At 36.3% G+C, this 15,048-nt stretch overlaps 1 protein-coding gene across 1 annotated transcript; it reads left to right on the plus strand.

Annotated features, from left to right (window-relative positions):
- Positions 1–1,719: 1,719 nt before the first annotated feature.
- LOC110114141 (transcription termination factor MTEF1, chloroplastic) lies at positions 1,720–3,012 on the plus strand. The gene has a single exon (XM_020846912.2). It carries the CDS (start codon positions 1,908–1,910, stop codon positions 2,934–2,936), a length of 1,029 nt encoding a protein of 342 aa, XP_020702571.1. The 5' UTR covers positions 1,720–1,907; the 3' UTR covers positions 2,937–3,012.
- Positions 3,013–15,048: the final 12,036 nt, after the last annotated feature.

Genomic DNA, 15,048 nt, shown 5'->3' on the forward strand with positions numbered 1-15,048 from the left:
TCTTTTTATATGGGACAGTGCAATTTTTTTGCATGTGAAGTTCTTTTTGTACTTAACTAAAATAGAAAGGTTACACTAAATGTGAACTTCATTTAGTTCAAGATGTTTTTGATTTGCATTTACCATTACAAAAGTTTCTTTTGCAATAAAGTTTAAATCAACATAGTAGAAACAATAATGCTTGGGTTTTGATCACTTATTTTGCAATGCAGTTTAAATCAACTTAGTAGCAACAATTGACTTCTTTTGAGAAGATTTATCATTGAGGTCAGTTTTTTCTTGTTATATATATTTATATATTAAGAAGCTTTGTCGAGTGCTTGTAGGAGTTATTGTAATGTGAAGATTGGGGAGATAGCTACAAGATGTTTGATGGAGATTGAGCCTGAGAATTCTGAAAAGTATGTTTTTTTATCAAACATATATGCTCTACATTCCACAAATTCAACAAATATACAACACAATATTACGAGATAATCCAAAACTCAAGTTTAAGAAAAAGGGTGTAATATATTAAATGTCAATGAAGATGCAACACATTTTTACACAATAAGCCTTGAACAATAAGCAAACAAATGATAAACACAACACATGTCAATGTCAACAGCATTACATCGACATTCACAAACTACTTTGACACAACAAATTATTTCACAAGGTAAAACTTGATGATGGTGTCGATGAGAACAATTACAACAAGGACTTTCATCATTAAGACAACCAAATCAAGCTTCTTGGAAATCCTTACCTCGACCTCCTTTAATTCACAATGTGAGGCATAAGATGACTCTTCTAGTTCATCTATCCTTTTAAAGTAACCGCAATATTCATCTGTTTGATTATGAATGCACATATAAAATTGTCTTCCACTATTAGGTCCTCGGTAGCAAATATGCAAGACACATTTTAGGTGACAATGACAATAAACTTGAAAATGTTGACGCTTAGCTTTCGTAACAGGTGAATTTATTGAACGCATTTGACTCCACACAAAATCTGTTTAAGTAGTAAAAATATTAGTAGAATTTTGCTTTCCGTAATGCAATATAATACTAGAAGCACATAAAATAAGACAGCCAATATGTCAAATGAAGTTAAGTAACCATCATTCAAAGATGAGGAAGAGTTAGAACCTTCTATAAAACAAATATTAAAGATTCCGAAAATAGCAGGTTGATGTAATGTTTCGATTTATAATAAAATAATGTATAATACAAGAAATCAAATTGCTATTACTCCCTTATCTTTCCTAAATTTGCAAGTTTGAAGTTAATTGATGCCAGTGCTATACGATATTTGTTTCAACATTACTGTGTTGTTCACAAGCTGATTACATAACTATAGCTGCTTGATTTAAAGAAAAAACCCTCACCGAGCTACATCCCGCTCAAGTGACACCCACAAAACCTAAGCCCATTTCCTCCAAAAGCCCGTCTCTACAAACCGAACGACAACAAGAAAACGAGAAGAACTTACGTCGTTGAGATCACGCGGGAACTCGTATGCGAGAAAGAAAGCACATGGAGGTCGGACGCGAGAGAGAAAGCACACGGAAAGAGCAGACGCTGAGATAAGTTTGCTGGAAGGGGGTTGGTAGCATACAGAGTGGTATTTTTGATATTAAAATTGTGTTTTGGTGGATATTTATAGTTTATGTATTGGATATATAAAATAGCTATTATATAGTAATATGCATATAAATTCCACTCAGAAATATTATTATAACCTCAATAGAAATGTTTAGGAGATGATCTCGCAAGTAGTGGTCGTGTGCTTTCCGCTTTCCTCCACCCTGATCTAGCATCGCCTTATCTCCACCATGAAAGAAGAAACAGAGGAAAAACAAATCTAAAATCTTATTCTCCATCGGTTCCCTTCCGCCCGCTTTCACCGGCAGCCATGTAAATATGGAGGAAGCCATCCATATACGTTGTCTTAACTTTGCCCAGCCGCCGCCGTCGCCGTCTCCATCAAAGCACGAATTTTTGCCCTATCACTTACATAAGTTCTCTACTTCCTCTTCCCGAAAGTCCCACCCTCGGCACCCAATCTTCGTCGCCAAGAACCTCGTCATCGCACCGCGTGCTCCCGTTTCTTTCCCTGAATTGCCTCGCAAATCCCCTTCCATCCCTATCGATACCTCCTTCCCTTTCCGGGAAAAGATGCTCTTTCTCGATTCCGTCGGAGTCGACCTCTTCGCCCTTGTGGAAGATCACCCACCCATCGTCTCTGCTTCTATCGCTGAACTCCGCGCCGCCGTCGACTTCCTCGTCTCTCTTGGCTTCTCCTCTATGGACCTCCGCCGGATGTGTGGCATGTGCCCGGAGATACTCACAGCTGGCGGCCCTTCTGCTTTCAACCCTGTCCTCACTTTCCTCCTTCGAGAGGCTGGTGTTCAGAGTAGTGACCTCTGCTACGTCATATCACGCCGCCCGCGCCTCCTTGTATCTGACGTTGCCGGCAGGCTTCGGCCAACGCTTTATTTCCTCCAAATGCTGGGGATTTCAGAGACCGCGCGCCACGCGCACCTGCTCTCCTGTAGCGTTGAGGAGAAGTTTCTCCCACGGCTAGAGTTTCTTCAGAAAGTCGGGTTTTCATCCAGAGATGCCCGTTGCATGGCTAGGAGGTTTCCCCAGATCTTCTGTTATAGTATAAAAGCGAATCTAGAGCCCAAGCTTGAATTCTTCACCGGGATAATGGAGAGGGAGCTGAAGGAGATCAAAAAGTTTCCTCAGTACTTCTCGTTTAGTTTAGAGAAGAAAATTAAGCCAAGGTATCGGCTTTGCAAGGAAAATGCTGTATTCTTTGAGCTACCGGCCTTGTTGAAGCCCAGCGATGATGAATTCCAGCGCAGATTGGAAGTATGTGTTGGCTCTTCTACTCCACTGAGAAGGTCACCTCTTTGGAAAGAGGGTTTGAGTGATGATTATTTGTAAATTCCATTGGTATTTTCTCTGCTGAATTTGTTTACAGAATTCAATGCTAATTTAGAATCATTCGCCCATGTTCATATTGACTTTTCCTTTGCTGTACAAACTGTGCATTCCCTTTTTATTTGGTTCTATTCTTGAGGTTTATTAGGCAAATTTATACTGTCTGCTGTCTACTCATGTACTTTTGCATATTTAGAATAGCGACAGAAACAAGGATTAAGCTTTTAAGGTAAATTAATAATTAGTTTGATTTAGAGATAGTTGAAATCAAATATCTTCATACATCTACTAATTGCATATCCTAAAGCAAAAATAATTCTATATTTAAACTTTGATTCTTCTGGGAGAATTTTGTTCACCCCTGCAGTACCAATACAAAATGAATCCTCATTTACAATTTTTATGGAGTTCGAGTCAAATTTGAACATGATATAAGCTTAAAATGTTATTCAAATTTATTTATTAGTTATTTTATATCCTATCCTTGAGTTGCAAGTCCCAATATGTTCTCTCCCATTCCTTTATCAGTTCTCCATCCTTGCTTGCTCCATTTCATCCCTCATCTTAAAAAGAAACCTAAATTTTGATAAGCTTCAGGTATTCTCTCATATGCTAGTCCTAAAGTGCTATTGTAAATGTTAACTGGCTATCTGGTATCTTCTCTCATCTGCTTGTATTTCATGATACTCAATCACTTATTTTTTCCTATTTTGAGTTAGCTTTAATGCTCAGCTGCAAATCTTTTGTGTCAATCACATATTGTTTAGATTTTGTTATATGTTCTTTGTTATATATTTTTTGTCCTAAAATAGAATTATGCTACAATCTAAATGCTTGAAGATTGGTCTGGTTTGTCCTGAAAGTCAGATACTAGCTAATTTTTCTTGAAACTTGTTTGATTAGTATTTAATGCTTTCTCGTTGGTACTCCCTATTTAATCTATTTGCGTGAGACCTGTTATATTGAATGTTATTTTTCTGAATTTTTTCATCTCTCCTGTGCTGAGTTGTTCATCACTTCTATGTTGAATTTCTTACTTTGTAGCATTATCAAACTATTTCTATACAGCTATTCTTAAGGCTGCTAAATTATTCTCTATCCCTATTAAAGTGCTCGCAATTTTTTCCAATTCACTTAATACCACATGAATCTTACTAAGCATTCTGTGTGTATTTATTTTGTTTTCTCCCATTGTCTTATGCCTAAGCTAGTTTTTGATGATTATGGCTATCCTGATATAAATATCACAAACTCTTATTCAATCGTTTATTTTTATGGTCCCTCAGTTTGCTTCCATGCACTTTATACAAGCTTTTATCTTGGTGTTCTATGTATTTTCATGCGTTTCATTCAAAAGATAAAAAGGTAGCCCTAGTTGAATTTTGTTTTATTGATGATTATGAAAGTATTCTCTTTATCTCATAACCATTTTCAGTAATTATTAGTGAAATAGTTTTAGATATTTTTGTTTTAGCTTATGTTAGGATTGGCAGTTTGATATTGGTTTATAATTTGTTTTTCATTTAGCTTGTTTGGTTACAAAGCATTAGACAGTTTCAAAGATAATGAATTTTAGGTATTTATTTTTATCTATGATTGTTAATTAGATGTGTTTGCATAATTATTAATTTGTTACCTCCAACTTATGTCATGTTATTTGTAGTAGGCTTATAATCAACAAAAGTTGGATGTTGAAATTTAGGACAAGAAATATCATGAAGAGTTAAATGAGTTTCTTGATATGGTTTTTAATAACGTAATAATCACCAAAAATATGCTCCTGAAAGAGCTACAATAATAGCTGATTGCTTCCTGCTGAGGTTGCAAATATAATATGATAATTCATGGGTCTATTAGGGTTTGCATAAATTTGGTTGCACGTGGGAAAGTTCTGTTTTCGTTCGATAGTTTTTAGCAATATCAATGGTCAGGAGAAGCCAATGAAGAACTATGTTGAAGGTGTCGAGTATTTTGAGCTTTCATTTATCATAAAGTTATTGCATCTTAAATGTTTTTGTAAATGGCCTAACAAATAATTTACAATGTTACTTGAGTTGTTGAGGACGACATTTCCAATAATTATAAAATCATTGCCCTTATACAATGCAAAAGATAATTGTGGCATTATGGCTGACATGTAAAAAATGCAGTGCATGTTCAAATGATTGCAAGGAAGGATATACTTTTCATATTTTTAAAACACTTAGATACATACAAAGGAACTACAATTTAGAAGATGTCGACGATGATGATGATGATGATGATGATGTTGTTAAAGGGCTATTTATGAAAGTTAAGAAAATTCCTTTAAAAGTTATTGGCATTTTTATCTATCGAAAGGGCTTTAAAGATAGTTCATCTAATTTAAAACAAGTTCCTTCATGAGATGGAACAGATAGGAATGTAATAAAGATGGCTATATGAGACATAAGAGGGTTATGACATATGAAGAAAGGGGTTAATTGGTGTTTAAAAATTTGTAGCAATACAAATAACTGCAAAATTAAAATTGCAATTGCAAGTGATTGAATGAACAACTAAATGAATAAACAAGTATACAACTTACAAATAATTTTGAGATGATTCAACCGCAACTAAACTATATTCACGCCTAATTTTCTCCTATTTTAGGATTCCACTACACGAATTTACTATTTAAAGCCTAACAAATTCTTCATTCCTTAGGCTAGTGGAAAAATTATGACAACAATGTACTCTCTTTTACGGGTTTGGGCAACTGTTTGGCTGTTGAACAAAGTACGACATCTCCATTATATTTTTCTCAAATGATTTTGCTTTGAATGCTCTTACTCTTGCTTTTCTTTAAATGGTTTCGCTTGATAGATTGGGAGCTTGGGAAACAAGGTTTTTGAAGTATGAGAGAGTTTTGTTAAGGAATTCTTCTAACCCTTTGAAAGATCAAATAGAGGAGTATAAATAAGCTTCTCAATAGTTTCCAACCCTCCCAATTGCTACATGTAAGCCTAAAAAATTTGTTTAGTCAAAACCTAAAAATGGTTAATTAGATGATTGTATGTACAATAAGATTATATTTATATGGTTATTGGTCGTATGTATAATCACTTCAAGTTCAATAAAAATTCGCTATTGATTGTATGTATAATTCCAAGCTTTAGAGTTTATTTAAAAAGATTTATGATGATGTTTTTGTAACTAGAGGATTAATAACAACAAATATTTTCCAATTATCAAGATATGCTAGATCATATTTTTGATTGCTCAATTGCATGTACCATCCATAAATCGTTTGTACAATATTCTAGTGCTTAAAATATTATGGAAACTAAGTCATATGATCACCTAATCAAGTCCAATTTCCTACCAAAAGGTTCTAAATACATTTTGGGTCATAACTGATTTGGGTTTATCTGTAGACTTGGGAATAGATGCTCCTAAAGTAGGGCGTCTAGTTATAAAGCTTTAAGGAAGTTTCTTTTGCTTCTCTATAAGTAAGCTTATTGGCAAGTTCCCAATCATTGTATGTTCAGTTGACTCTAGTAATTAGGTTGTCATAGGTATTCAAATAGTCACATGTAGGTTCCCTTGCCTAAGTCAGTTGTATTCTATGAAGCTCTTTGTTATAATGTCTTATAATACTTTGACCTTTACATTTTCTTTATCTCAATCAATGTAAAGGTAGTTCTATTTATTCTCTCTTCTTTTATTATAATATTATTTTAATTGATTCTAGAATGTCCTATCAACTTCATCTTAGCAAAGGCTATCTTTTGAAAATCATCAAAGCTTTTTTAATAAAAAATTTCTTCCATCTCGATAAGCCAATAAATAATCTATTGTGGTCATGTATTACATCAAATGTGGTTTCTTCGACATGGATTACATCAAATGTGGGTGCTTCGACTTTAACTTCCTTACTAAGATAACAGGAATCATCAGCCCTGAATTCATTCATATTAAGTGATGATCTAATATGATGCTTTCCTCTAAGGCTGTGCTATATGGGCACATATTAAATCAAAATTCAAGGTAGGAATGAGTTATGCAAAAACGTAAGGATGCTTGATGAAGGACCATTTGGTGGTGGGTTTAATGTGTGAAATTATTTAGGATTGCTGGTTTAGGCGTGGGAATGATGTGTTAGTTGAGGGAGAGGCCTATTTGGTGGTAGTGGAGAGGTGTCGATTATGTAGTAAATTCTTTTCGGATACTTAGGATGGAAGGAAGGCTCATGAAGACCTTATAAGGAGTGGTTGGGGAGGTAATTCAATGATGTAAATGTTGGGGTAAGGTAAGTTGGAATACAAAGGAAAGAACTGGCCTAGTTCTTCCTGGGGGAGGTGGAGCCCTATAGCTAAGTAAGGATTGGGCTGTGGCTAGGAGAGGAAGTGCCTTGAGGGCCTAAATGATAAGTGATGAGGTCATCGATAGGAGATTTCGGCGCGTCTATCAGAGACGACCACGGAGATCGACGGCCATGATGGAGAGCCTCTATTATTGATTTTACTTGTACTAGTAGTTTATATGTTATGCATTTATTTTCTTAGTTTTCCCATTTTACCCCTGAGGGTATTAGTTGCTCTTGTAGCCCCAAGGGGCATTTTAGACTTTTGCATTTAATTTTATTTGGAGCCTATTTATATGGCCCATTGTATCTTGTATGAGATTATTGAATTATTGAGAATGAAAATTTTATTTTCTTATTGATCTCTTAGTGAGTTCAGAAGGATCTCTTTGTGAGTTCCGAGACTCTCAAGATCTCTTTGTGAGTTCTTGAGAAGAGTTTCGTGGATCTCTGTGGGAATTCCGACATCCCTACAATCTCCTTTGAGATCTTGAAGAAGAGATGCGCGAGGTTAGGAAATTCCAATTTTTTTTTCCTGTTTCTTCTTGTGTCCAAACACGAAAATCCTTCCCCCACTTCTCTCTTGCCGCCGGCCCTTTAGTTCGGCCAGAGAATTTGGTCGCTGGCCACCCGTCCCGCTACCAATCCTTCCCCCCCTTGCCGATCCTCTCCCTCTCTTCCAGTAGCCGCACCTGGCTCCTAGCCCGCCGCCCTTCCCCTGGAATTTCGAATTTGAAATTCCACTATTTTTTGAGACCTGATTACTTACCAAAAATAAAGCCTTGATTTAAGCCATTGTCATAATGGAATTTCAAAGCTAAATTGAAATTCAAACGGTGGCTAAATACGTGGGCTCATAAAAGGAAGTTTCCTTTTATTGGAGGCTGAATTTCCTACAGATTTTAACTAAAACCTGCTACTTAAATCAGTGGGGTCCGCTTAATTAACCCCTCTACTTAATCCTATTCTTTCTCTCCCTCTCTATGCTTGGCCGGCCCCCTTCCTTAGCCTTCTCTTTCCCAATTAATTCTAAACCTCCACAAAATCAGCCCCAAAACTCTCTCCCATTACCGCACCATCCTTTCCCTTTTGGAATTAATTTGAATTCTCAAATTTATTCCCTCTTATTCACCAAAATCTGAAATAATTTCAGATTTCCTGCAATAATCTGAAACTATCTCCTAGCCACTCCACCTAACCGTTCCCCCCCCAAGCCCTCACGCCGGCACCTCCTCCCCCTCCTCCAAGCCGCCGCCCCTCTTCTCCCTCCCATTGGAGATCCTCTTGCGGCAACCATCCATTCTCCCTTGCAAGAATGCATGGACGAACCCGAGTGGAACTTCGGGTTTGAGTACGACAACAACGGAATGGTCAACATCCTCCGATCACAGTTCTTCGACTTCGGCTTTGACTTCGACGACACCGTCGAAGAATACTTGGACCGGATCTTGCCGACGCTAGTGGATTCCATCGACGAACACTTCTCCGTCTACACGTGGATTATCAAAGGTCGATCTACCGTGCCCCCTCCGCCTCCAAGATCCTTCCCCACGGCGACGTTCCTTGGCACCTCCATCTTAGTGGCAACCTCGATGCTATTCTGGACAATCTTCCACCGCTCAACCTAGTCTCCGTAGGAAAGAGAGTTAAAGGTCTCAAGGTGTGAACAACTCCGTATTAATTGTGGGATTTTTATTTACTAGTCGTAGCCTTATATTTTCCTTCGCAATTGTTTAAATAGTTTGGCTATCTTGTTGCAATTTCTATGCCTAGCAAATTGAACATCATGAATTTCTTGTAATCGAATTAACTTTGATACATGATTATATAATTGGTTGAGCTAGAATTTAATTTTCTTTTAACTCTTGTGTAACTCCATCCATGCATCACATCGATAAGTCTCTTGTAGGGTATGTTGTTGAAGAAGGGTTCTAGGGTTTTCTGGAGGAAGATGAAGGTTTAAAAGGCTTGAATTGGGAGGTTTGTGTAAATTAGGGTTTTGGAGAGGAGTGGCTGATAGTTGGCATAAGCTTTGGAGTCCTTTGCATGGGGTTATAGGTGTTGGAGGGGTGTTCAAGGGAATGATAGTTTAGGGAATTACAATTAACAAACATTAAGAATAAAACTAAATATAAACTTTACCAAAGGAGCAAAGTGTGTTGAAAGCTGCTGAGCAATCAACTACAATCCCAAATCATTACAAAGGACTTCTTTCTTTTTTCATTCATAAAAAATATCTATTACAAAGATTTCTTTTATATTTTAAACATAAACACTAGTAAGAGATGAGAGATGGATTATAATCGACGTGGGGATGTTTAGGGGTGGTTAGCAGAGGAATCGATGAGGTTGCGCCTTATAAAATAGGACATAATTGCTTATTTTATTGGAGTGCTGGTGGTTGGAGGTTGGAAGGCTTGGTTGGACATGATTGCAAACAATGCTAAATGGTGTGGATCTCTTCTTGGTATGATTCCTTTGATGTGCTACATTAACGTGCTTGTACCCTAAGGGATATATGTTGTAGTTGGTTCATCATGGCTTTTATTTTTATTCAAGTAGCATATTACTACCCAACACATCAAAGGTAAGTAATTTTTACAAAAATAAAGAATTGAAATCTAAGAGGATAAACGGAAAAAAAAGGGAGTAAATTTACCACCTTGTTGCAATCAGTTGGAGAATGCTTATTGTTGTTGAATAGATGTTGTGATTCTTATGCTCATTATTTTCTCAAGGGTTTGGCTCTAACCTTAGTATTGATTGAGCTAGGTGGTGGAAATTAATTGAGTGCGTTGGCTCTCACTTGTTGTATATTATAGAGTTGTGAAGGTGTGCTCAATGATTGGGAGGAATTTATTTTGGCTAGGTTGTAATATATAGGGAAATATAGGGTTAATAGAGGGGGGAAGGTCAGATTTTCGAAATAAGCGTGTGGATATGGAGAAAAACTCAAAATAGAGGGCCTAGGATTTTAGGGTTTGTCAGGAGGAGGCAAGCTCGAAAGGTGGCCTTTCTTAATTTAGATGAGAGCATGGAGGTGGGAGATGAGTGAATGCTTATGGATCAATGAGAGGTGTGAGCGAGATTAAACTATGAAGAAATAATCTAAAATATAAAATATTTAACGCTCACTAAAAGATTCATGTGGCCTTTTTTCACCAAGCCTTCGACAAAGATTCTTTCAAGCCAACAAGCAAGAATCAAGAAGAGCACTTCTATTTTATATTTTATTTTTTAAATTTAACTTAAAGTATCCTTATAATAATTACAAGTTCATAAGAATTACAACATTTAAAAATTTCAAACCAATCCAAGCATGGAATGAGGGGGTTGCTGATGCCAACCATATGGAGGAAATGGGGTGACTTTGTGCCTTTGATTGTGGAGTTTGTGGGGGTTGTTGGTTGACTCCTTATTTTGTATTAGAGTTTACTCCTTTGACTTGGACATCCATGCCTCGGTAGATGAATCATAAGCTATAATTTGAACAAAATCCTTGCTGATATCTTGCCATTTTAGCTTTGATTCACTTTAAGATGATCATCAGTCAATGACCTGATCAATTAATACCTTAATTTAAGAGTCCAAAATTACAATCATGTTATAAGTTTCAAATTACAACAAATGTGCAAAATTAATAATATTAAAAAAATGACAACTATATATTACATGAATTCTTCTTCTCGTGTTACAACACCAACTATTTAATATTATCAGAAGAAGCGAGTCTTCTAATCCTCCACAAAATACCGCCATCTTCCCATAAACATTACTCAAACTTCAGCTTGAAAGGATTTTTGGATATCAATTTGGACTGTCTTATTGAGTGATGGAGTGGTTTGGCTGTTGGGTAAATCAAGTATTATAATTATGATATTGTATTGGTTGGAGTCTAAACCAGGTTATTGCATAACCCTTCAAACAATGGAAGGTTCGTGTTATTATTATTATTTCTTTGTTATGCAAGTCTGAATGTATTTATCACCTATTCCAATATCGAAAACCCTAGGTCTAATATGAAGGAGACAACAGGAGAATCTCTTACTTGTCTAGGATGTTAGGCTAGCTTGCCTGTTAGAACGTTGGGCTAGCTTGGATGTTAGTAATGTTGGGCCATCATCCAATTTTTTGTGTAGGCCACCTCAAATATAGGGTGGTGTTCTAAGTCCAAGAACTTCTCATGTTGCCTTAAATCAAGCATTCATGCACAAGAATTAAGCATATAACCAATTATCCTAGCTTCATATTTACGCCTAATCACCTTGCGTAGAGCAATGTCTTAAGGCCTAACAAATCCTTAGATAACTTTGAAAACAAGGCCATCAGCCCCGATAATTCAAATACCCAAAAGCCTTATTATGAACACTGAGCATGCAAACCAATCAAACTAGCCTATAATTTTTTCGCTCAACAGCTTTGCTTAAGGGTAATGTTCTAATATCAAGCTCATATTCAATAATGAGCACATAACCAGTCAGATTGGCTTAAAATCTCCCTCCAAGGCCACTTTATCTATAAGGAGAGTTTGCAAGTCCTTACCATTTGTAATATCTTTGGCCAACTTTTAAGTTCAAGATCATAAGCTCTATTGATAAAATACAAGTCCAAATCAAAGATAAAAGTTGGAGGCACTGAACACATAGATCAGGATGTTAGACTAGCACCAAAGAATTTCCTCGGATTATATTGTGTATGGTATGAGATTGTAAGCCTCAAAATTATTCAAACCCTTTTTTTAAATTTTGATCCTAAGCTCATGAATCCATCTAAATGATAGAGATATTGAGCATATTAACCAAGTCATCACACCAGCTTTTAAGTTGTTCCCATGGTCTGCCTTGCCCTTGAGATAAGGTTATAAGCCATAAAACCCTTGAGGCACCTTGCCTAAGAATATGGTCATACGACCCAATATTTGGGCTGCCTCATGCTTAGCTATGAGATCGATTTTTCTGGGCTTTCTTGAATTATAAGCTCTGAACCTCTTGGTGATTCAGCCAAACACTCATAAAGCCTCTCTTACTACCAAGCCAAGATTTCCTTTTGGTGCTAAACTAACAAATTTATGGTGTTAAACCAACAATTACCTTCAAGTGCTAAGAAAACCATTCAAAGTACATCTATGCCACATTTACCACACTAAGAAAGCACGAATATCAATTGGGCCATCTCTACCACAGTTAGATAACATACCAAGCCAATCAAATTCTCTGTCATATTGAGACAATAAGTCAATTTGAGGGAAATTTTAAATCGAAAAGCTTACTATCAAATCCAATATCCAAGACTTTTTCTCTAGTTAATTCTTCCCCAACCTAGTGCATAGGCTTACCCAAGCTTTTTGATCTAAGGGTACTTGTTGATACATGTACATGTTTTTTATTATATAAGTTCTAACTTCAGTATAATCCTTTAGAGATTGCTTTGAGCCGAATATATGATATGGGTCATAGCTCCCACCCATCGATGCCCTTTAAAGATTTTCCTCTTGAAGGTAGAACCAAAGATCTTACTTGGGTCGTTGAATTTGCCATACCCCATCTCTTGAGCCAATATTAATATGGATATCCTTTAGATATGTGCTTTAAATAGTAGTGGTCATAAAGCAAGAAATTTGAACAATTGGTATCCATGTTCGTCGATTTAGGTTTATCCAACATAAATACATGATTATTAGAACTAACAAACAAAAGGTGATAAACTTGAAGTGCACTCCACACCTAAGATATCTTTTTCATAATGTTTATTTTGTTTTTTATATATAAGAACAAAATTTATAATTATATGGGGGTCTAATTGTTAGTAGATTCACCACTATCTAAGCCTATTAAAACAAGGGAATGGAAACCTATAATGTTGGATGTTGATTAAATGATTAGGGATTGGCTATCATGTGTGCAAATTATTTATTAATTTTTAGTATGCAGTCTAGATTATAAAAATTGCAATAAGTCTTTAATTATGAATTTTTTCATCTAATAATTTCAATGAAAAAACTATTTGTTTTTAATTTACATAATTTATAGTTTCATGTATAATTCCTAACGTTAAATTTATCAAGTCTGGTGATATAACTACTCTTTACAGCCTGCACAATGACCTTAAAAATCAATTTATTTATTGATAATGTTATAAGCTAATTTGTATAAAGGATTTATTGCTTTAATTTTTAAAATTGTAAATTATAATTATAATAAAATCACCAAGCGCAAATTGGTGATAAGAGTTTCATATAAAGGCATTTTTTTTAATGGTGAACTATAAATTACAAAGTATTTTGATTGAATTTATGATATTTGATAAATATTATTCTTCTTTCGTCATTAGGCCATGAATCCTATCGCAAAGATGTAAAGCTAAATGTACAAGCAGGTAATGCAAAAATTAAGTTGATAAGTTTGTATTCCATGTTGTAATTATGAAGACTTAAAGTTAGATTCTTCTCCCTCTTTACTATCTTCTCTCTCTTCCCTCTCCATAGAAACTCTTCAAAGATGGTGGCCGATGACTTAGGTGGCCATGTAAACTCCATAGACAAAAGTGCCTATAGAAGAATATGGCGGAGAGGAGATAATGAAGCAAGAAGATAAAGAGTAGAAATTGAGAAGCTAGTTAGGTTTTAGATTTGATGTACGTTTATTGAGGAGTAAGAAGGTATTCTCTTCATTGTGCAGGAACAGGTCAAATCAAGAAGTTTTGCACTATTTGAGGATGATGAGATTAAGGCAGTTTATATATTTGTATATATTCTACTTTTCTTACCATGACCTTTATCTTCATGTATGAGGACACCTTGTTGGGGTATATTATTATCGCGGACTAGAATATACGCTGCGATGGAGTTAGAAAAATTGTCTCAGCGTTGTACGGATATCTAACACACAAACAGGAGATAAATAAAGACACCAGGATTTTTACGTGGAAAACCCTGGAAAGCGAAAAAGCCATTGGGTCACGCCTATTTGAAAAAGTTCCACTAGTGTTTGCTTGAGATACAAGAGGCTGACTGGTCTTTAGAATTTAGGACGATCATATTACAATGATTTACTTCCGGATTGAAGTCCAGTTACACACAAGTTGTGTATTCGAGTTGAATTCAGAGTCACTTAGAATTCCAGCGGCACTTGGAAATCGGGCGGAGTTTCGGCGTCACTTGAACGTCAAGCAGAATTCTGGCGTCACTTGGGCAGAAATCCGGCGTCGCTTGGGCAGAATTCCGGCATCGGGTAGAATTCTAGCGTCACTTGGGCGTGGAGCAGAATTCCGACGTCACTTGGGCGTCGGACAAAACTCCGGCGGTGGTCGAGGAGTTTCTTCCCTCCTATCCTTATCTTCTTCTTCTTGCTTGGGTCCCTTTTCAAGAGAAATGAGGGGTCTACTTATAGATTTATGGAGTGGCATGACATGTAAATAGGTGAGAGATCAGGGGTAAATTGGGAGTGGTTGGATGGACGACCGATATTGAATGCCTTGATCGTGTACCGTTTGTTATATATTTGAAGGTCATAATGAAGTCAGAATTCGGCAATCTTTGGCTCGTTGGTTTCGTCTCGTCGAGCCGCTCGATTCGACTATAAGCACGTCATGTTTCGAGACCATTTGGTAACTCAAATTGTGGTTCGAACTTTCCAACAGCGGTTTAGGTCCTTGATTTGGACTCATTTGAGCTCGGATTGAGTCGTTGGGTTTATATTTCCGAGATGCTCAGTTTAACTATAAGTTTGATGAAATCGGAGTTCATGTGATCCCAGATTTAATTTTTGAAGTTTCAGGCTTGATTTTGCCTTG

Source organism: Dendrobium catenatum, unplaced genomic scaffold (genome assembly GCF_001605985.2).
Source record: "Dendrobium catenatum unplaced genomic scaffold, ASM160598v2 fragScaff_scaffold_621, whole genome shotgun sequence".
NCBI lineage: Eukaryota > Viridiplantae > Streptophyta > Magnoliopsida > Asparagales > Orchidaceae > Dendrobium > Dendrobium catenatum.